Source organism: Dictyostelium discoideum (assembly GCF_000004695.1).
Source record: "Dictyostelium discoideum AX4 chromosome 3 chromosome, whole genome shotgun sequence".
NCBI lineage: Eukaryota > Evosea > Eumycetozoa > Dictyosteliales > Dictyosteliaceae > Dictyostelium > Dictyostelium discoideum.
In genome coordinates this window covers 3888056-3909225 of record NC_007089.4, presented here as the reverse complement: position 1 = coordinate 3909225, position 21170 = coordinate 3888056, and the positions used below count along the sequence as shown (strand labels likewise).

Genomic DNA, 21170 nt, shown 5'->3' with positions numbered 1-21170 from the left:
AGGATAAACAAAAAAAAGAAAAACACTTCCGATTTATTTTAATTAAAAATAAAGCCGAAATCTAAAAAAAAAAAATAATATAAATAATGTTAATTAAAAATACAAACTCCTCTTTTGTTTTAATCATTTTTTTTTTTTATATTTTTATTTTTTTTTATTTTTTAAAAAAACATACCAATGATGATTTTATTTTACATTATCTTGTACAGTTTCAAAATTAAAAAATTGTTTATTTATTAATATAACACATCAAGTCTGAAAGTTCAATTAAAAAACGAAACAAAATTTATTATAAGTAGATAAAAAAAAAAAAAAATTAAAAAAAAGAAGGAAAAAAAAAAAAAAAAAAAAAAAAAATTTAAAATAAAATTCATTTTTATCTTTATTATTTATTATTTGTATAAATAATTTATATGATTTTTAAATTTTTTTAAATTTTTTATTACTAATAAAAAGGTGTGCAATGTTTTTTTTTTTTACACCATTAAATGAGAAACTAATGGTTCCAATTTGTTAAATGTTTCATTATTTATTTTTTATTAATAAAGTTTCTTGATAAAAGAAAATAAAAAAAATAAAAATAAAAATAAAAAATAAATAAAATAAAAAAAAATAAAATATACACCCAAACCAATTTTTTTTTTTTTTTTTTTTTTTTTCTTTTAAGATAACAACCAAACTTTTTGAGAATAAAGTTCTAGTCTTTTTTAAATATTTTATTAAATAATCTATTCATTTCATACCATTCATTTTCAAGTCAATGAATAATTATTATAAAAATATTTGCATGATAAATTGGTTCTATTACAAGTAATTTCAAAGAATCTAAAATACTTTATTATTATTATTATTATTATTATTATTATTATTATTATTATTATTATTATTATTATTATTATTATTATTATTATTATTATTATTATTATTATTATTATTATTATTATTATTATTATTATTATTATTATTATTTTTATTTTTATTTTTATTATTATTTTTATTATAATTATTGAGAATATTTTAATATACATTTTATTTTATTTTCTACTATATATATTTTGTCCATTATTATTAATTGGAAAAAAAAAAAAAAAAAACCATAATGGGTGTCATTCCATTTTTAGTTTTTAAAGATTGAAAATTGTAATTAAATATTATTGTTATTATTATTTAATTTTTTTTTTATGTTTTTTTTTTTGTTTTGAATTTTTAAAGTGAAATAAAGGTCCTAGCGAAAATCTATTTTATAAAAGTTTCTATTTTAAACAAAAAAAAAAAAAAAAAAAAAAAAAAATGTTTAGAAAAATTGTTTTTACATTTTTTTTTTTTTTATTATGTCAACAAATTTGTAACAAAAAAAAAATAAAATATAAAAAAATAATATTATTATAATATATTATTTTTTAATATTATATTATATTATATTATATTATCTATATAAATAAATAAATTAATAAATAAAAATAATTAATTAAAAAAATTAAAAAAAATAAAAAAAATAAAATAAAAAAAAAAAAATCAATGATAAACAAAAATAAAAATATAAATTTACATTCAATCAATTATAAAAACAAAAAACAAAAAAATACAAAAAATTAAACTATAAAAATTCAATCAATTATAAAAACAAATAAAAAAAATAGAAATGGCCATCTTTGGTAATTAACCCACTCTATTTAATTAAAAATTTTTATTTATATATATATTTTTTGACTAATAATTTTTTATTTTTTTTTTTATTTTCTTTCTATCACATAAAAAATAGATAATTTTATTAAAGTATCCACTATATCATCATCATCACCATCGTTATATTCAAATATAAACATAAATAGTATAAATCAAAAATTAATTAGTTACAGTGTTAATAAATTACAAAAAAACCACCATGGTGGGGTATTTTTAATTGTACCACGTTAATTTTTTTTAAAATTAAAAGATTTGTTATTAATAATCATAGTTTAAAAATATATTATTAATTAAAACAATGACATTTATGTGGAAATATTATTTGAAAAAAACAAAAAAAAAAAAAAAAAAAAAAAAAAATGAAAATCAAAAAAAAAAAAAAAAAAAAAAAAACCGATTGGTTGGGAAAATAAAAAAATTAAATAAAAACAATAAATATTTATATTTTTATCTTATTTTTTATTTTTTTATTTTTATTTTTTATTTTTTAAACATTTTTTATTATATTTATTTATTTGTATTATTTTTTTTTTTTTTTATTATTTTTTTTATTTTTGTTTATTTAAAATATCCTGGTTTTTTGATTAGTTTTTATTTTTCGCAGATTATTTGAAAAAAAAAAAAAAAAAAGTTTTTGATATCTTTGAGTCGCCAAAATAAATATTTTTTTTTTTTTTTTTTTTTTTTTTTCAATTTTTGAATTTTTTTTAAAATAATAAAACACACCACCCAAAAGTAATAATTTTATTTATAAATATTTTTTTTAATTTTTTTTCTCCACATTGTTTTTATTCATAAAATAATTATTTTATTATAGTAAAACATTTTTTTATTTATTTATAAACTTATAGCAAAAGTCAAGATTATTATTTTAAAAAAAAACAACCTCCAGCCACAAAAAAAAAAAAAAAAAAAAAAAATTAAATTAAAATAAAATTTAATAAATTAAAACAATAAAAAAAAAAAATTGCATTATTTTTAGAAAAAAATAATAATAATAATAATAATAATAATAATAATAATAATAATATAAAAATCAAATAGTTAAAGAAAAAGAAAAAAAAAAAAAAAAAAAGAAAAACAATAGTTATATCACTAAAAAAAAGACAAACAAAAACCAGAAACAATTTCCAATTTATCTTTTTTTTTTTTTTAATCTTTAAAGATTCTTTTATAAAAATAAAACTATTGTGTAATATATTTTATTCATATAATAATAATAATAATAATAATAATAATAATAATAATAATAATAATAATAATAATAATAATAATAATAATAATAATAATAATAATAATAATAATATAAAAAAAAGTTGTTATGTCATATACTTTATTACCAACAGATAATAGTAATAATAATAATAATATGACAGTATCAACATCAACACCTATAAAATCAAATACAAATAATAGGAACAATAGTAATAGTAGTAATAGTAATAATAGTAATAATAGCAATGGTATAGATACAACAACAACGACACCAACAAAGAAACCAACTAGAGATAGACAGTTATTTTCATTTTCAGAGTTGGCAGGTACAAATTTAACATTATTATTAGATAGTGAAATTTTAATTAGAATCTTTTCAAAATTAGAATATTCAGATTTATTCATAGTGAAAAGGGTTTGTTCAAGATGGAAACCACTATGTGAACATAAATCTTTATTTAACAGTTTAGATATGCAATCATTTATACTATATTGTAGGATTCTACCAATGACAATTTTAAATAATTTCTTACAAACTCTATCAATGGATAAAGATGAAATTGATGCCTTAAAAATGGTTTGTAGAGAAATGCCAAAAATTACTATAACAAATACACCAAATATATATTTAGATACACCACCACCAACAATATCAAATCAACAAGTTCCTTTAAATACACAATATATAACATCATCATCATCATCATCATCAACTACAACTGTAACTACAACTATAAATACATCAAATTCATCAAATACAGCAACTACATTTATTACAAATACACCAATTGGTGGTAGCACAACACCACCAATTAAAAATTCATTTGTGAATGCATTCACAGCGACAACATCATCATTAAAATCATTTTTAAATACAAGTGGTAGTGGTATTGCCACCACTTTAAATGGAAGTAATGGTTCAATTAGTTCACCACCATCACCAAATTTAAATAGTAATAATAATAATAATAATAATAGTCAAAATAATAATAATAATAATAATAATAATAATAATAATAATAATAATAATAATAATAATAATAATAATAATAATAATAATAATAATAATAATAATAATAATAATAATAATAATAATAATAATAATAATAATAATAATAATAATAATAATAATAATAATAATAATAGTCAAAATGGTCATTTAAGAGTGTCATCACTTGATGATACATTATCAATTTCATCAACATCTAGCAATGGTTCATTATCATCACTTGATTCATTAACAATTAATAATAGTAATAATAGTAGTAGTAATAATAATAATAATAATAGTAATAATAATAGTATCAATGGTAATAGTGGTAATACACCAATATCAAATAGAAGAAATGTATTTGGGCAATCATTAACATTAAATGAAAAAGAACAAAAGAAAAAAGATAAAAATAGAAAAGAAAGAGAAAGACGTATGGAGGAATCATTAAAGATATGGAATGAAGATATGATACCAAATTGGGACAAAAGAAAGGGTACTAAAAAATGTAGGGAGATGGTTTTACAAGGTATTCCATCATTGGTGCGTAGTAAAGTTTGGCCATTGCTAATTGGTAACGATTTGAATATAACACCTGAACTATTTTCAATTTTTGGTGCACGTGCAGAGAGAGCAAAACAAAAATCAGAAGCTAGAAGTTTAGGTAGAGAGAAAACTGTTAGTTTAATTCATTTAGATTTACCACGTACATTTCCAATGTTATCAATATTTCAAGATGAAGGTCCACTACACCAATCATTGGCAAATGTGTTGGAGGCATATGTTTGTTATAGACCTGATGTGGGTTATGTCCAAGGTATGTCTTATTTAGCGGCTGTGTTTTTATTAATACTTGACGAATTCAATTCATTCGTTTGTTTATCAAATTTTTTAAATAATCCTTGTTATATGACATTCTACACTATGAATCTCGATCAAATGGCAGTTTATATGAATACAATGGATCAATTAATGGCTCAAAATTTACCAAAAATTCAAAAACATCTCAAAGAATTGGGTATCCAACCAGACATTTTCATGATAGATTGGGTTTTAACCGTGTTCTCTAAAGCATTGCCTTTGGATGTGGCCTCTCATGTTTGGGATACAATATTTTTGGATGGTGAAGTGGTCATCTTTCAAACAGCTTTAGGAATTTTAAAAATGTACAGTAAAGATTTAGAATTTGGAGATTTTGATGTTTGTATGACCTTATTAACTCATTTACCAACCGATATAGATGAAGATGAACTATTTCAACATATAAACTCTTTTCAAATCAATCAAAAACTTTTAAATAAAATGTTAAACAAATAAGATTTAATAATTTATTAATTTATATATTAATATTTATTAATCTAAATTTGTATTTATTGTAATTTTAATTTTCTAAAAAAAAAAAAAAAAAAGAAAATTTAATAACATTATCATATTTAAATAGAAAATGATATATATTTGATTGTTTATTGTTAAATTTGATATTACAATTTTTTTTAAATACAATTGATAATAAAATTAATAAAATCGAAATTAAATTGTAAATTGGTAAAAAAAAAAAAAAGGTGGTATTGTTATTATTACTATTTTTTTTATTTTTTATTTTTTTTTATTTTTTAATTAACACCATAAATTTTTTTTTTTTTATTAATATAAATTTGTGGGTTGTGGGGGTTAATTAAATAAATACGAATTTGTTATTATTAACTGGAAATTTCATTTTTAATATAAACCGTCAAAAATATAATACAAACAAATAAAAAAAAAAAGAATAAATCAAAGAATTTGTTTTATTGTAATTTTGTGGTTAATTTTTTGACGTTATACATTTGTAAAAAATTTGGTTATATTACAAATTATTATAATTTAAAGAAAAAAAATAAAAAATATGATTTAGTTTTAATTATCCTAAAAATAAAAAAAGTATAAATTATAAGTTTTTTTTTTTTTTTAATCAACTAAATCATCAAATATTAAATAAATCAAAAATTAAAAAAAATAAAAAATAAAATGACACTCTTTTGTAAGGATTAAAATATTTTATTTATGGTTGAAATTATATATTTCATAATATTTTATAATTATATAAATATTATATAATAAAATAAAATACTAATTTTATAATTTAAATTATTTTTTAGCATCAATCTCATCAATGTCAACCTCAATGTCTGGATCAAAATCCAGTATTTCATCATTCGGTAGTGGAACAAGTATGGGTTCAAATTCAATTGCATGTGGTGGTTGTGGTGGAAGTGGTGGTATTCTTGGCTCAGGTTTAGGTTTAGGTCTAGGATTAGGTTTAGATTTAACTGGTGGTTCTAGATCAAGAGGTGCTTGTGGTGGTAATCGTGGTAATGGTAATGGTAATGGAGGTATGGGTGGAGGAAATGGTTCATGTTGTGGAGGCCCATGTTGTGGTATTTAAAATATTAAAAAAATTTACAAATATTTATTCAACATTACTATAAATGTAATACTATTTTATTTAATATAAAATTGATGAATTACCGAACTATAAAAAAAAAAACAAATAAAAAATTATTGTTTTAAATTATTTTATTTTATTATTTTCTATTATCTTAATTTAAAACTATTGATATATTGTTTTGATGTTTTTAGAGTTAAGATTTGATAAGGGGACAAAGATTCGAATCTTCTATAGAAAAAATCAATCATGTTCAATTTTATAAAAAAAAACAATTATTAATTGAATAATTTTAAAACATAATTTGGTTTATGATTTTATCATTAAAATTTTAGTTTAAAATAAAAGATATAGTTTTTTTTTTATAATACCAATCATTATAATTTTTTCATTAAAATTTTATTATCTTCTTTAAATTATATATAAGTCTATTTTTAATATAAAAAAAAAAAAAATGTAAGTTGGTGATAATTATTTTTAGGTTTAAAAAATGGGGTTATTGTTAAAGATCATATGAAGATTTTTTTTTTTTGAATTGCAACCACTATTTTCAATTTTTCAATAAATATTTGTGGGTTGGGGTGATAAACAAATTCGTTTTTATATGAAGTTTTATACATTCCATTTAGAAATTTCAATTTATTTTTTTATATTGTTTAAACTTTTTTCTCTTATGTAGAATTTGTAAAAAGATTTAATCTTACAGAATTGATTTATTAGAAATTCGTGGATAACTTTTTGGCTTTGTAGACTTGAGGTTAAATTACAAACTATTTTTAATTAATAAAAAGTGATTATTCAATTTAAATAATTATTTCAAAAAAAAATGTATAAATAAATTAAAAACTTTATTATTAATTCCATAAATATATTATTAATTTAATAAAAAAATAAAAAAATAAACTAAACTTAAATAAAATAAAATAAAATGACACTCTTTTGTAAGGATTTTTTTTTTTTTTTTTTTTTTTTTTTTTTATATATAAAATAAATTATGAATACTAATTAAATTATAAAATTAATAGCATCAATTTCATCAATTTCAAATCCAATGACAAGTTCAAAATCCAGTATATCATCATTTGGTAGTGGAACAAGTATGGGTTCAAATACAGTTGCATGTGGAGGTGGTTGTGGTGGAAGTGGTGGTATTCTTGGTTTAGGATTAGGTTTAGGATTAGGTTTAGATTTAACTGGTGGTTCTAGATCAAGAGGTGCATGTGGTGGTAATGGTGGAAACCGTGGTAATGGTAATGGAGGTATGGGTGGAGGAAATGGCCCATGTTGTGGAGGTTGTTGTTGTGGTATTTAAAATATTTTTATAAATTATTAAAAATATATTTTCAAAATTACAACAAATGTAATACTATTATATTTAAAAATTGGCGAATTTCCAATTAAATTAAAAAACTAAATAAATTAAATCAGAATTTTTTTAAATGTTTTAAAATTTCGTTTTTTATTATTATAATAATACTTTTTTTCAAATTTAATTTTACTCTATTTAAAATGATTGATTAAAAAAAAAAAATTTATATTTAATAAACTAGTTAAGGTTATCAGTTTAAGGTTTTATTATTGTTTTAATTCATTGTATTGTTAATTGATTTTATTTTTTGAATATTACCATTACATCCCACACTAGTGTTAATTTTACAAGAATTGTAATATGGTAAAAAATAATTTTTTAAAGGTTGGTTGGTGGTATTGTTATTTTTCTATTGTATTTATTTTATTTTTTTTTTTTTTTTTTTTAACGGCACCTTAAATTGTGGGTTGTGTGGATTAATTAAATACGAATTTGTTATTATTAACTAGAAAGTTCATTTTATCCTTTTTAATATAAACTGTCAAAAATGTATATAAACACACAAAAAAAAAAAGTATAATTCAAAGAATTTGTAATTTGTGGTTAACTTTTTTGACATTATACATTTGTATAAAATTGGTTATATTACAAATTATTATAATTTAAAGAAAAAAAAAAAAAAAAATATGATTTAATTTTAATTATCCTATAAAAAAAAAAAAGGTATAAATTATAAGTTTTTTTTTTTTTTTTTTATTTTTATTAAATCATCAAATATTAAATAAATCAAATTTTAATTTAAATAAAATAAATCAAAAATAAAATGACACTCTTTTGTAAGGATAAAATTATTTTATTTTTAGTTGAAATAATTTATAAATAAAATAAAAAACTAATTTTTTATAAATTAATATGTTATTATTAGCATCAATCTCATCAATGTCAACCTCAATGTCTGGATCAAAATCCAGTATTTCATCATTTGGTAGTGGAACAGGTATGGGTTCAAATTCAATTGCATGTGGTGGTGGTTGTGGTGGAAGTGGCGGTATTCTTGGTTCAGGTTTAGGTTTAGGTTTAGGATTAGGTTTAGATTTAACTGGTGGTTCTAGATCTAGAGGTGCTTGTGGTGGTAATGGTGGTAACCGTGGCAATGGTAATGGAGGTATGGGTGGAGGAAATGGTTCATGTTGTGGAGGTCCATGTTGTGGTATTTAAAATATTTTAAAAAATTATTAAAATATATATTCAAATTACTATAAATGTAATACTATTTTATTTAATATAAAATTGGTGAATTACCGAATTATAAAAAAAAAAACAAATAAATAGAAAATTATTGTTTTAAATTAATTTTTTTTTATTTTTTTTATCTTAATTTGAAAAAATTTGTCTATTTTTTGAAGTTCTAAAAATTGTAAAAGTGATTAAGATATGAATTTCCTACAGTAAAAATCACTAATTGAAAAACAGAGGCATAGGTTTACTAGTTGAAGAAAAATTTAGTGGGGTCAATACTTATAGGATCTTTACCAGGTACATTCTTTTTTAGTTCTAAATGAATATGTGGTGTCACTTCTACCGAGTATCCTAATTCTTGTAAATTTGCCGCTATACCAATAGTATCTCCAACAGATACTTGATAGCTAGCTCCCATATTGATTCCAACTGGAGGATGAACATATAACATTTGTAGATAATCAAATTCTGTGAACTTTTTTGATGGATATAGTTGTAACATAGGATACTTTGTTCTAGCTCCTTTAAAATTGACTACTTTCCCAGATATAGGCGCTACAATATCCTGTCCTACTATTGAACTAAAATCTATGCCCATATGTTTGCGACCACCTCTCGATGCACCGTAATGACCTTGTCCTCCACGGTCATTACGGATCCCTTTACCTGTGGGGCTAACCAATAAGGTAGACTCTTGTGCTACTGCGTCCCTCTTCACCTTTTCCAGTTCCTGCTGCATTTTAGGCAGTAGGACATCGATTTCATCTTGCATCCTGGTGGATTTTACCACCAGCTCTTTGCGTTTAGCCCGAATTTTCTCATCTGCACCGGCTAAATCATCTAAAATGGTGAGTTTTTTAGTTAGTAAAGTATGCATGTCTTTCAAATCCTTGATGATTTCTTGCATAGATGCTGGGTAGTTATCTGTGGGAGGATGCAAGGATTGCCATTGTTCTTTCGCATCTTCAATGACTAGTTCTATGTTTTCTAGCGAATCACTTACCTCACCTACTGTTTTTTTTATCTTTTCTTGTGCTTGTTGATCCATTTGCTTTCTTGCAGTCTCTTGCAAAGTGGTTTCTTGTAAAGCAGCAGTGAGTAAATCATCTAGGTTGATGCCAGTAGAAGTAATTCTTTTAGAATTTTCAAAATTTAAAAAAGCAGGATGAAAGCATACAGCGACCTGGGCTATCTGCATTAAACTACCTACATCAAAGGTAAATTCTCCTCCTATGGGCGTAGCATAGAGATGATTCAGCGAGGCCACCAAGGGTAGCATATGCAATAAGTTGGGTTGTAAGCTTACCGTATAGCTATGGGAAGGATACTCAACTGGGTCAATGGGAAGGCTTTGCTGTTGTTTGATCTTTGTTCTTATTTGGCTCACGATATGCAAGTAGGCTGCCCCATATCGTGTGAGGGTAATTCTTCTATTAGTAGCATGACTCGCTATTCGCTCAAAGGTACTGCGATAGTTACCTGGATCATAAGAATTAATTGACATCGGAGAAGGGGTATCCTTTAAGTCCAGAGTCATATTGGAGAGTGTAGTAGAGAAGTCTCTTAAAAAAGGACGCCAACTATTGATCATTTCCGAAGAAGGCTGCATGCCTACTAAATGGAACCCTGATACGATATCTGTAATCAATTTCTCTGTATCTAGTTCTATACCGCCTGATCCTCCTTTTAAACCATATGCTTCAATACGTACATATCCTTTACCCTTAGGATCTAATCGAGGTACGCATACCTTCACCCGATTTTTTTGGTAATCATGGGTCGATATTGCAAGTTGCTTTACGTCTATTGCTGGAGTTATTTGTAATGGTAATTCTAAAGTGGATGGTGCGGTATCAGGTAGTTGAACCTTGAGAGTAGCTACTTGAGCATTTGGATGGTTAAGGTAAATAACATGCCCTCCTTTGGCGATTAATTGTATGGAAAAGGTAGTAGCTGGCGATGCATCAGCAGATGGTTCCTCATCCTCTCTCAACAGATCGGTAACTTGAGATTCTATTGCTAGATTGGACGGTGTAGTAACTGCCAAAGTTCTGTCTTGTGCAGAGAAAGGCATAGGTTGTTCTTTTTCCTTTGGTTGATCAATCATAGATTCTTCAGGAGTTAGGTTGAGATGATTACTACAACTGGTATAATTATTATTCAAATTATTATTATTATAATTATTATTATAATAATTATTACTATAATTATTATTATTATTATAATAATAATTATTATTATTATTATAATTAGTATTATTATAATTATTATTATAAGTATTGGAATTGAATGGGTTTTCCATTCTTTATAAAAAAAAAAAAAAAAAAAAAGAGAAAAGAAAAAAAAGATAAAAAAAGGTTAATAAAATATATTTTTAAAACTAAAATAAAAAATAATATTTACTTGAAAGGTAATGAAATTTTGGATTTACAATGTGTAGCTTTTATATAATAAAATAGAGATGTTTTTGAGTGAACAAAAAAATAAAATTGATAATGAAAAAAAAAAATTATTTATATCATTGTACCAATATGTAATTTCAAAAAATATATTTTTTATTTTTATTTTTTTTTTATTTTTTTTTTTATTTATTTATTTTTTAAGAAAACAGCACACAATCAATCACCACCATTTGTTTTTTTTTTATTTTTATTTTTTTATTTATTTATCACACACCCAAATAAAAAAATAAAAAAAATTGTGTGGTATTGCATTATCTGTAAATTTAACCATATAAAACTTCCCACACTTGAATTACCTTAAAAAAAAAAAAAAAAAAAAAAAAAACAATTTTATTATTAATTTTAACAAATCTCCATTGTTTTCTCATTATTTTCCCATTTTATTGTAATGATATAATTATTTTTCATTTTTGGCCAGATCAAAAAATTCTATTTTTAGAAAAACTATTTTCAGTTAAGCTTTTTTTTTTTAAAATAAAATAATAAAAAAAATGTTTATATAACAACACTAAATAAAAAAAAAAAAAAAAAATTAAATAATAAAAACATTGTTTCTTAAAATAGGAACATCATTGTTTTTTTATCTAAAGTTAGAATAAAATAAAACATATTTTTATATTTAATACTGGGTCTCATTGTGAATTTATAAAAAATAAAAAATTAAAAAAAATAAAAATTCATCCTTTCTAAAGAGTAAAACATTATGTGTCTTTTTTTTTTATTCATCAAATTTTAATATTACTATTAAAATAAACAATTACTAAAAAAATTATAAAAAAATAGAAATTAAAATTAAATAAAATTTACATTATTGTATTTTTTTTTTTTTTTTTTTTTTTTTTTTTTTTTTTTTTTTTTTTTTTTTTTTTTTTCTAAATAAATAATACAGAAATTAAATTAATATAATTTCTGATGGAACCTACATAAAATTTTTCTATGTTTCCATTGTTATAGAACAAAAATATGAGAGTTTGAAAGTACATTAGGTCGTCCAATAGCAAAGTTTTGGATACCATCAAATGATTCAGCATGTTTTGATAAAGTAGAAGAATTAGTAATAGCCAGGTAGAATAAAGAGTAACCGAATAAAGGTTTTTAAACTTGGGGAGAAACAATTGGAAATACTATTAATTATATAAAATTGAAAAATAAAAATAAATTCTTAGTTTTTTAAATGTTTTTTATGTTAAAGGAATAAAATAAGTTTTGTTTATTTGCTTTTTAATTTTTTATTTTATATAATTTAAAAATAATTAATACTATGTATTTAGTAGTAGATATATAAAGAAATGTATTAATTATTACATTTTTTTTTTTTTTTTTTAATTTTTTATTTTTTTTATTTTTTTTTTATTTTTTTCTTTGTTTTTATTTTTTTTTTATCACATGATCCAATCTTGGCTCATTTATATAGAAAAAAAATGAGATGGTGTGGAAATGAAAAATAATTTTGTATTTTTTTATAAAAAATAACATGGCATTTCAATATTAAAGTATATTAATTGATGATTTATTAGTTGTGTTTTTTGTGTGAATTTTTTTTTTTTTTTTTTTAATTAATTTTTTTTCATGATTCCATATTATTATTCTTTCCAAAAATAACAAGAATAATAAATAATATATTTCCCACCAACAAAATCATTTTCTTTTTGGAATAAGTACCCAAGAAAATAATAATATGGAATACAAAAAAAAAAAAAAAAAAAATAAAATCGGTTATAGAAATCAAGATTTATTCCATTTATTTTTTTTTATATTATTTTAAATATGTAATGGAAAAAATAGAATTTACAATTACTATAATACGATTATTGTTACATTCATTTTTTTAGATTTTATATCATTTTGTATATTTTTGAGTGCTCTGTTTATCTATTCTAAAACCAAAAAAAAAATAATTCATTTTTTTCCCACCTTTTTTTTTTTTTTCAATTTTAAAATTATTTAGTTTTTTTTTTTTTTTTTTTTTTTTTTTTTTTCTCCTCAAACATCGAATGTGACCAACTAAAAAAGAAAACAAAATATAAAACAACAAAAATGTGTACCAAATCATTATAGGTAAGTTATTTTAAAATAATAAATAATTAAAATCTATAGTAATTAATTTTTTTTTTTTCTTTTTTTTTTCTTTTTTTTTCAGAATTTATTGGTTAGGTTTGTGCTACCATTGATTCTGTTAGTTATTCTGGGTACACTCGTGCTTTTATGCCATCCACCTGCTCACAATGCTGGTCATTATTGTAGACCACTAGCGATACACCTTCTCAAGCTGCTATAATGTTGCCATTGGTGCTAAATATGCTCCAATTATATTAAAAAACTAAATAAATTTAATCAAAATTTTTTTTTATTTAAAATTCTGTTTTTTATAATTATCATAATTCTTTTTTTTATAAATTAAATTTAACTTTTTTTAAAATGATTGATTAAATAAAAAAAGATTTTAAATTAATAAATTAATTTTAGGAGATATATCAGTTTAAGATTTTATTATTGTTAAATTTCATTGTATTGTTAATTAATATTGCCATAACATCCCACACTTGAGTTAAATTTTACTGGAATTGTAATTTGGTAACAAATAATTTTTTTAATGGTGGTATTGTTATTTTTTCTATTGTATTTTTTTTTTTTTTTTTTTTTTTTTTTTTTTTTATAACTAAATATTTAAAAAATTTGTGGATTGTGAGGGTTAATTAAATAAATACGAATTTGTTATTATTAGAAATTTCATTATATCCTTTTTAATATAAACTGTCCAAAATGTATTTACCCTCAAAAATAAAAAAAATAAAAAGTAAAAATCAAAGAATTTGCTTTATTGTAATTTTGTGGTAAACTTTTTGACATTTGTAAAAATTGGTTAAATTACAAATTATAATTTGAAGAAAAAAAATATAAAAATGATTTAATTTTAATTATCCTATAAAAAATAGTATAAATTTAAAGTTTTTTTTTTTTACTATCATTAATTAAATCATCAAATAAATCAAATTTTAAAGTAAAAAAAATAAAATGACACTCTTTTGTAAGGATTAAATTATTTTATTTTTGGTTAAAAAAATTTATAAATAAAATAAAATATTAATTTTATAATTTTAATTAATTATTTAATTATTAGCATCAATCTCATCTATGTCAACCTCAATGTCTGGATCAAAATCAAGTATTGCATCATTTGGTAGTGGAACAAGTATGGGCTCCAATTCTATTGCATGTGGTGGTGGTTGTGGAGGAAGTGGTGGTATTCTTGGTTCAGGTTTAGGTTTAGGATTAGGTTTAGATTTAACTGGTGGTTCTAGATCAAGAGGTGCTTGTGGTAATGGTGGTAACCGTGGTAATGGTAATGGAGGTATGGGTGGAGGAAATGGTTCATGTTGTGGAGGTCCATGTTGTGGTATTTAAAATATTTAAAAAAAAAAAATATATATTCAAATTACTATAAATGTAATACTATTTTATTTAATATAAAATTGGTGAATTACCGAATTATAAAAAACAAATAAATAAAAAATGATGAAAATTGCTATACAAAAATATCTAAAATATGATTATTGATATTTTTAAAAAAGATTTTTTTATAATCTCGTGAATGATCTCAAAATAAAAATCGATACATTATTTAAAAAAGAACATCCATAACATTTTTTATTTTACTTCCAAATTTAAACTTTTTTTTTTTTTTTTTTTTTTTTTTTTTTTTAGGTAAATGATTGATATTAATCATTAAATTTTTTTCATTAAAATAATATCTTCTTTAAATTTTTTATTTACTTCTATTTTTAATAAAAAAATATATTATAATAATTGTAAGTTGGCAAATTAATATTTTTAGGTTTAAAAAATGGGGGTATTGTTAAAGATCATATGATGTCTTTTTTTGAATTGCCACCACTATATTTCAATTTTTCAACAAATATTTGTGGGTTGGGGTGATAAACAAATTCGTTTTTATAGGAAGTTTTATACATTTCATTTAGAAATTTCTATTTATGTATAATTTGTAAAAAGAATTAATCTAACAGAATTTATTTATTAGAAATTTGTGGATATCTGTATAACTTTGTTGACTTGAGGTTAAATTACAAAATATTTTTAATTAATAAAAATTGATTATTCAATTAAAATTATTTTTTTAAAAAAAAATGTATAAATAAATTATAAACTTTTTTTTTTATTTAAATCAAATTAACTAATTCAATAAACAAAAAATAAAAAACTAAAATATAAAATAAAATAAAATAAAATGACACTCTTTTGTAAGGATTTTTTTCTAAAAAGAAATTTTAAATTTAAATTATGAATACTAATTAAATTATAAAATTATTAGCATCAATTTCATCAATCTCAAATCCAATGACAAGTTCAAAATCCAGTATATCATCATTTGGTAGTGGAACAAGTATGGGTTCTAATTCAATTGCATGTGGTGGTGGTTGTGGTGGAAGTGGAGGTATTCTTGGTTTAGGTTTAGGTTTAGGATTGGGTTTAGATTTAACTGGAGGTTCTAGATCAAGAGGTGCTTGTGGTAATGGTGGTAACAGTGGTAATGGTAATGGAGGTATGGGTGGAGGAAATGGTCCATGTTGTGGAGGTTGTTGTGGTATTTAAAAAATTTAAAAAAATTATAATTATATACTCAACATTACAATAAATGTAATACTACTTTATTTATAAAACTGGCGAATTTCAAATTAAAAAAAATAAATAAAAAAAATCTTTTTTATTATTAAAAATTTTGTTTTTTTATTATTATCATAATACTTTTTTTTAAAAATTTAACTCTTTTTAAAATGATTTATTAAAAAATAAAATTTTAATAAGGTTTTATCAGTTTGTTTATTATTGTTAAATTTCATTGTATTGTTAATTAATCGCTTTTTTTATTTTTTTGAATTTACTTCATTACTTCCCGCACTAGTGTTAAATTTTACTACAATTGTAATTTGGTAAAAATTATTTAGTGGTTGTTTTTTTTTTTTTTTTTCTTCTAATTAACAACATCATAAATTATTATATTTATTAATTAAATTTTGTGGGTTGTGGGGGTTAAATAAAAAAATACAAATTTGTTATTATTAACTAGAAATTTCGTTTTATCCTTTTTAATATAAACTGTTAAAAAATGTATATAAAATTTTAAATACACCTTAAATAAATAAAAAAAAAAAGTATAAATCAAAGAATTTGTTTTATTGTAATTTTGTGGTTAATTTTTTGAAGTTATACATTTGTAAAAAAATTGGTTATATTACAAATTATTATAATTTAAAGAAAACAAATTAAAAAATATGATTTTATTTTAATTATCCTATAAAAAAAAAAAATTATAAATTAAGTTTTTTTTTTTTATTAATTAAATCATCAAATATCAACAAATCAAATATAAAAAAAATTAAATTTTAATTAATAAATAAATCAAAAAATGACACTCTTTTGTAAGGATTAACTTATTTAGTTTTTGTTTTAAAAATTTTATAAAAATAAAAAAAATACTAATTTTTTATAATTTAATTATGTTATTATTAGCATCAATTTCATCAATGTCAACATCAATGTCTGGATCAAAATCAAGTATTGCATCATTCGGTAGTGGAACAAGTATGAGTTCAAATTCAATTGCATGTGGTGGTGGTTGTGGAGGAAGTGGTGGTATTCTTGGTTCAGGTTTAGGTTTAGGTCTAGGACTAGGTTTAGATTTAACTGGTGGTTCTAGATCTAGAGGTTCTTGTGGTGGTAATCGTGGTAATGGTAATGGTAATGGAGGTATGGGTGGAGGAAATGGTTCATGTTGTGGAGGTCCATGTTGTGGTATTTAAAATATTTAAAAAAACTATAATATATTACCAAATTACTATAAATATAAAACAATTTTATTTAAAATAAAATTGGTGGATTACCAAATTATAAAAAAAAACAAATAAATAAAAAACTATTTTTTCAAATTATTTTTTTTTTTTTTCTTATTGTCTTAATTTGAAAATTTTGTATATTGTTTTGATGTTTAAAAATGGAGATCAATTTAGGGGAATAGGATATGAATTTTCGATAGTAAAAATTACTCATGTTCATTTTTATAAAAAAAAAAAAAATTTAAAACAACTATAATTTGGTTTTTATTTTATAATTGAAATTTTATTTAAAAATTAAAGTTTTTATTTTTTTTTTTTTTTTTTTTTTTTTTTTTGTGGTATCAATCATTAGAGTGTTTTCATTAAAATAATATCATCGTCTTTAAATTTTTAATATAAAAAAAATATTAAGATAATTGTAAGTTGGTGATAATTATTTTTAGGTTTAAAAAATGGGGGTATTGTTAAAGATCATATGATGATTTTTTTGAATTGAAAACACTATATTTCAATTTTTTAATAAATATATGTGTGTTTGGTGATAAACAAATTCGTTTTTATATGAAGTTTTAAACATTCCATTTAGAAATTTCATTTTTTAAACTTTTTTCTATTTAAGTATAATTTGTAAAAAGAATTAATCTAACATAATTGATTTATTAGAAATTAGTGTGTAACTTTTTGACTATGTAGACTTGAGGTTAAATTACAAAATATTTTTAATTAATAAATTATTTCAAAAAAAAATGTATAAATAAATAAAAAATTTTATTATTTATTTCATCAATAAATTATTAATTCAATAAATAATTAAATAAACTAAAATTTAATAAAATAAATAAAAAAATAAAATGACCCTCTTTTGTAAGTATTTTTAAATTATAATAAAGGAATATTTAAAATTAAATATGAATACTTATTAAATTAAAAAAATTAATAGCATCAATTTCATCAATCTCAAATCCAATGACAAGTTCAAAATCCAGTATTTCATCATTTGGTAGTGGAACAAGTATGGGCTCAAATTCAATTGCATGTGGTGGTTGTGGTGGAAGTGGAGGCATTCTTGGTTTAGGATTAGGTTTAGGATTGGGTTTAGATTTAACTGGAGGTTCTAGATCAAGAGGTGCTTGTGGTGGTAATGGTGGAAACCGTGGTAATGGTAATGGAGGTATGGGTGGAGGAAAAAGCCCATGCTGTGGAGGTTGTTGTTGTGGTATTTAAAAATTATTATAATATATATACTCAACATTACAATAAATGTAATACTACTTTAATTTAAAATTGGCGAATTTCCAATTAAATTAAAAAAACTAAATAAATTAGAACTTTTTTAATTTTTAAAAAAATTTGTTTTTTATTATTATCATAATACTTTTTTTTAAAAAATTAAATTTCCCTCTTTTTTAAAATGATTTATTAAAAAAAAAGATTTTTATTTTAAACAAATTATTTTAATATTTCATTGTATTGTTAATTGATTTTTTTTATTTTTTGAAATTTATATTTTCATTACTTCCCACATGTGTGATAAATTTTACAAGAAATGTAATATAGAAAATTTTATTTTTTTAATGGCAGGTGGCGGTATTGTTATTAGTGATTTTTTTTTTATTTTAAACACCACTTTTAAAATTATTTTTTAATAATTGTGGAGTGGGGTTATAAAATTGTTAATGATAATCGCTATCGTTTTTATTATAAAAAATTAATATATTAAAAATAATATTATTTTTATTTATTTCAAATAAATGTATAAACTGTTAAAAAGTATATTTTCATCTAATAAAAACACAAAAGTAAGAATATTAATTATAAAAATTGTGTTAAGCTTTTTGACATTATACTTTTTTGGATAAATTACAAATTATTATTTATTGATAAAAAGTAAATTATTATTTAAGGTTTAAAAAAAAGTATAAATAAAAAATTTAAAAAATTTAGTTATTCACTTAATCAGAAAAAATAAAATGACACTTTTTTGTAAGGATTTAATGATATTTTATTTTTTAAAAAAAAAAAAATTAAAACTAATTAATTTATAATTAAATAAAAGCATCAATCTCATCAATTTCAAGTCCAATGACAAGTTCAAAATCCAGTATTGCCTCGTTTGGTAGTGGGACAAGTATGGGTTCTAATTCAATTGCATGTGGTGGCGGTTGTGGTGGAGGAAGTGGAAGTATTCTTGGATTAGGTTTAGGTCTAGGATTAGATTTAACTGGAGGTTCTAGATCAAGCGGTGCTTGTGGTAGTAATCGTGGATCTGGTAATCGTGGCCATGGTCATGGTCATGGAAGTATGGGTGGAGGAAATGGTTCATGTTGTGGTATTTAAAATTTTTATAATTATAAAATTTATGTTCAAAATAATTATTTTTGTAATATTACTTTATTTAAAATAAAATCATCTGTGAAGATATTAGTTAAATTATATTTTATTTGACAAGTTAAGGATTTAATTTTTTTTTTTTTAAAAAATAATTAATTGCCAAAATCTTCCAAACCATACAAGGAGTTCAAAGTAGTTGATCTAATTGTTCCTTGTATTTGTGAAACTTTTTGTTTTTATTTTTTATGATATAGTCCTCCTAAGGTTCGAACCTGCGACATGAAAAATGTTTCCTTTAAAAGCTCCCCATTCGGGAATCGAACCCGAGGTACCAGTGTGAAAGACTAGAGTGTTACCGACTACACCAATGAGGAATTGGATGAATTTTATTTTTTTTTAACGCATTATATATTATGAAAAATTTTCCGATTGAAAAAAATATTTCTTGGAAAAATTTTAATAGTTTTTTTGTTTCTTTTATAATTTAAAAATTATAAAAAATTGTTTAATGAATAGATGTGCTATTTTTAATTTATGTAATGAAATAAAATAATGAAAAAATTAAAGTGTTATTAATTCATGACAGATTCCCTTTTTTTATTTTTTTTTTTTTTAATTTTGTTTTTTTTTTTTTTTTGAATTCAAAAATATAATTTTAATATAATAATAATTTGTAAAATTTAAATATTCATATATTATATCTATCTTTATATCTATATCTTTTAATACATATAGAAATATATGTATTTATAAAAAAAGAGAGAGAGAGATGTTGGGTATAATATTAGTAGTTCACACATCGGTTGGTGGTGATAAATTAGTATTTAGATATCCAACAGTAAGTAGGAGTAGAGTTTCCGATGAAACGTTAAGTGATTTTAAACAACAACATCCTCTAACTACATTAAATCCAAATCAACCAACATTTACTAAAGGTTCATCAAATTTAGATTCAACTGAAAATAATCAACAAGATCAATCAACTAATAATGGTTCAACAAAAGATAAAAACATTATATATAATTTACCTTCTGTAGTTATAACACCAATACTTACTCCAAAACAAAGATTATGTGATCAATCATTTGAATTAACTATTGAAAATACAACTTTTATCGGTCATCCTACAAATTTAACTAATAATGATGATGACGATGATGATGAACATGATAACAACAACAATAACAATAATAATAATAATAATAATAATAATAATAATAATAATAATAATAATAATAATAATAATAATAATAATAATAATAATAATAATAATAATAATAATAATAATAATAATAATAATAAAACTAACAATAATAATAGTGATAAAAAAGAAAAAAAAGAAAATATTATTGATGAGTTTGGTATTGATAAAGAAAGAGAATCAGTAATATCAACTAAACAATCAAATAATATTGACAACGAAAATAACAAAAGTAGTAATAATAATAATAATAATAATAAAACGAATACACAATGTGAAGATAGACCAAAAATTGGTATACAGCAACAACAACAGCAACAACAGCAACAGCAACAACAACAACAAAAAAAAGATGAAAATAATAAACAACCACAACAACAAAATCAACAACAAAATCAACAACAACAACAACAAAAACAACATCATCATCATGAAGAGATTACATTATTTAATATTGTA

The 21170-nt window shown here is 21.1% G+C and overlaps 11 protein-coding genes and 1 non-coding gene across 12 annotated transcripts in view; 10 read left to right on the top strand and 2 right to left on the bottom strand.

The window, feature by feature from the left end:
* Positions 1–3007: 3007 nt before the first annotated feature.
* Positions 3008–5209, top strand: DDB_G0280955 (RabGAP/TBC domain-containing protein; the record flags this gene model as incomplete). Its single annotated transcript, XM_635904.2, has 1 exon — positions 3008–5209. The coding sequence occupies one exon, from the start codon at positions 3008–3010 to the stop codon at positions 5207–5209; it is 2202 nt and encodes a 733-aa protein (XP_640996.2).
* A 690-nt stretch (positions 5210–5899) lies between these two features.
* On the top strand, positions 5900–6317 carry DDB_G0280953 (coiled-coil family protein; the record flags this gene model as incomplete). The annotated part of the gene is made up of 2 exons (XM_635903.1): positions 5900–5912; positions 6031–6317. 2 exons carry the CDS (start codon positions 5900–5902, stop codon positions 6315–6317), a joined length of 300 nt encoding a protein of 99 aa, XP_640995.1.
* Positions 6318–7245: 928 nt separating this feature from the next.
* On the top strand, positions 7246–7629 carry DDB_G0280951 (coiled-coil family protein; the record flags this gene model as incomplete). The annotated part of the gene is made up of 2 exons (XM_635902.1): positions 7246–7258; positions 7343–7629. The coding sequence occupies 2 exons, from the start codon at positions 7246–7248 to the stop codon at positions 7627–7629; spliced, it is 300 nt and encodes a 99-aa protein (XP_640994.1).
* Positions 7630–8449: 820 nt separating this feature from the next.
* On the top strand, positions 8450–8844 carry DDB_G0280949 (coiled-coil family protein; the record flags this gene model as incomplete). Its single annotated transcript, XM_635901.1, has 2 exons — positions 8450–8462; positions 8552–8844. The coding sequence occupies 2 exons, from the start codon at positions 8450–8452 to the stop codon at positions 8842–8844; spliced, it is 306 nt and encodes a 101-aa protein (XP_640993.1).
* A 268-nt stretch (positions 8845–9112) lies between these two features.
* On the bottom strand, positions 9113–11167 carry DDB_G0280935 (hypothetical protein; the record flags this gene model as incomplete). The annotated part of the gene is made up of 1 exon (XM_635900.1): positions 9113–11167. One exon carries the CDS (start codon positions 11165–11167, stop codon positions 9113–9115), a length of 2055 nt encoding a protein of 684 aa, XP_640992.1.
* Positions 11168–14342: 3175 nt separating this feature from the next.
* Positions 14343–14732, top strand: DDB_G0280933 (coiled-coil family protein; the record flags this gene model as incomplete). Its single annotated transcript, XM_635899.1, has 2 exons — positions 14343–14355; positions 14449–14732. 2 exons carry the CDS (start codon positions 14343–14345, stop codon positions 14730–14732), a joined length of 297 nt encoding a protein of 98 aa, XP_640991.1.
* Positions 14733–15573: 841 nt separating this feature from the next.
* On the top strand, positions 15574–15938 carry DDB_G0280931 (coiled-coil family protein; the record flags this gene model as incomplete). The annotated part of the gene is made up of 2 exons (XM_635898.1): positions 15574–15586; positions 15658–15938. 2 exons carry the CDS (start codon positions 15574–15576, stop codon positions 15936–15938), a joined length of 294 nt encoding a protein of 97 aa, XP_640990.1.
* Positions 15939–16752: 814 nt separating this feature from the next.
* Positions 16753–17146, top strand: DDB_G0280929 (coiled-coil family protein; the record flags this gene model as incomplete). Its single annotated transcript, XM_635897.2, has 2 exons — positions 16753–16765; positions 16857–17146. 2 exons carry the CDS (start codon positions 16753–16755, stop codon positions 17144–17146), a joined length of 303 nt encoding a protein of 100 aa, XP_640989.2.
* An 884-nt stretch (positions 17147–18030) lies between these two features.
* On the top strand, positions 18031–18403 carry DDB_G0280927 (coiled-coil family protein; the record flags this gene model as incomplete). Its single annotated transcript, XM_635896.1, has 2 exons — positions 18031–18043; positions 18120–18403. 2 exons carry the CDS (start codon positions 18031–18033, stop codon positions 18401–18403), a joined length of 297 nt encoding a protein of 98 aa, XP_640988.1.
* Positions 18404–19149: 746 nt separating this feature from the next.
* On the top strand, positions 19150–19516 carry DDB_G0280925 (coiled-coil family protein; the record flags this gene model as incomplete). Its single annotated transcript, XM_635895.1, has 2 exons — positions 19150–19162; positions 19236–19516. 2 exons carry the CDS (start codon positions 19150–19152, stop codon positions 19514–19516), a joined length of 294 nt encoding a protein of 97 aa, XP_640987.1.
* Positions 19517–19812: 296 nt separating this feature from the next.
* Positions 19813–19884, bottom strand: tRNA-Glu-UUC-11. The gene has a single exon. It is a non-coding gene; the product is annotated as a tRNA-Glu (tRNA).
* Positions 19885–20279: 395 nt separating this feature from the next.
* Positions 20280–21170, top strand: part of DDB_G0280947 (UPF0171 family protein) — a gene marked incomplete at both ends in the record, with an annotated part of 2157 nt that continues 1266 nt past the window's right edge. Inside the window, one exon of the mRNA XM_635894.2 lies at positions 20280–21170. This exon is cut by the window's right edge and continues 1266 nt beyond it. Within this exon, the coding sequence (XP_640986.2) occupies positions 20280–21170 (891 nt within the window).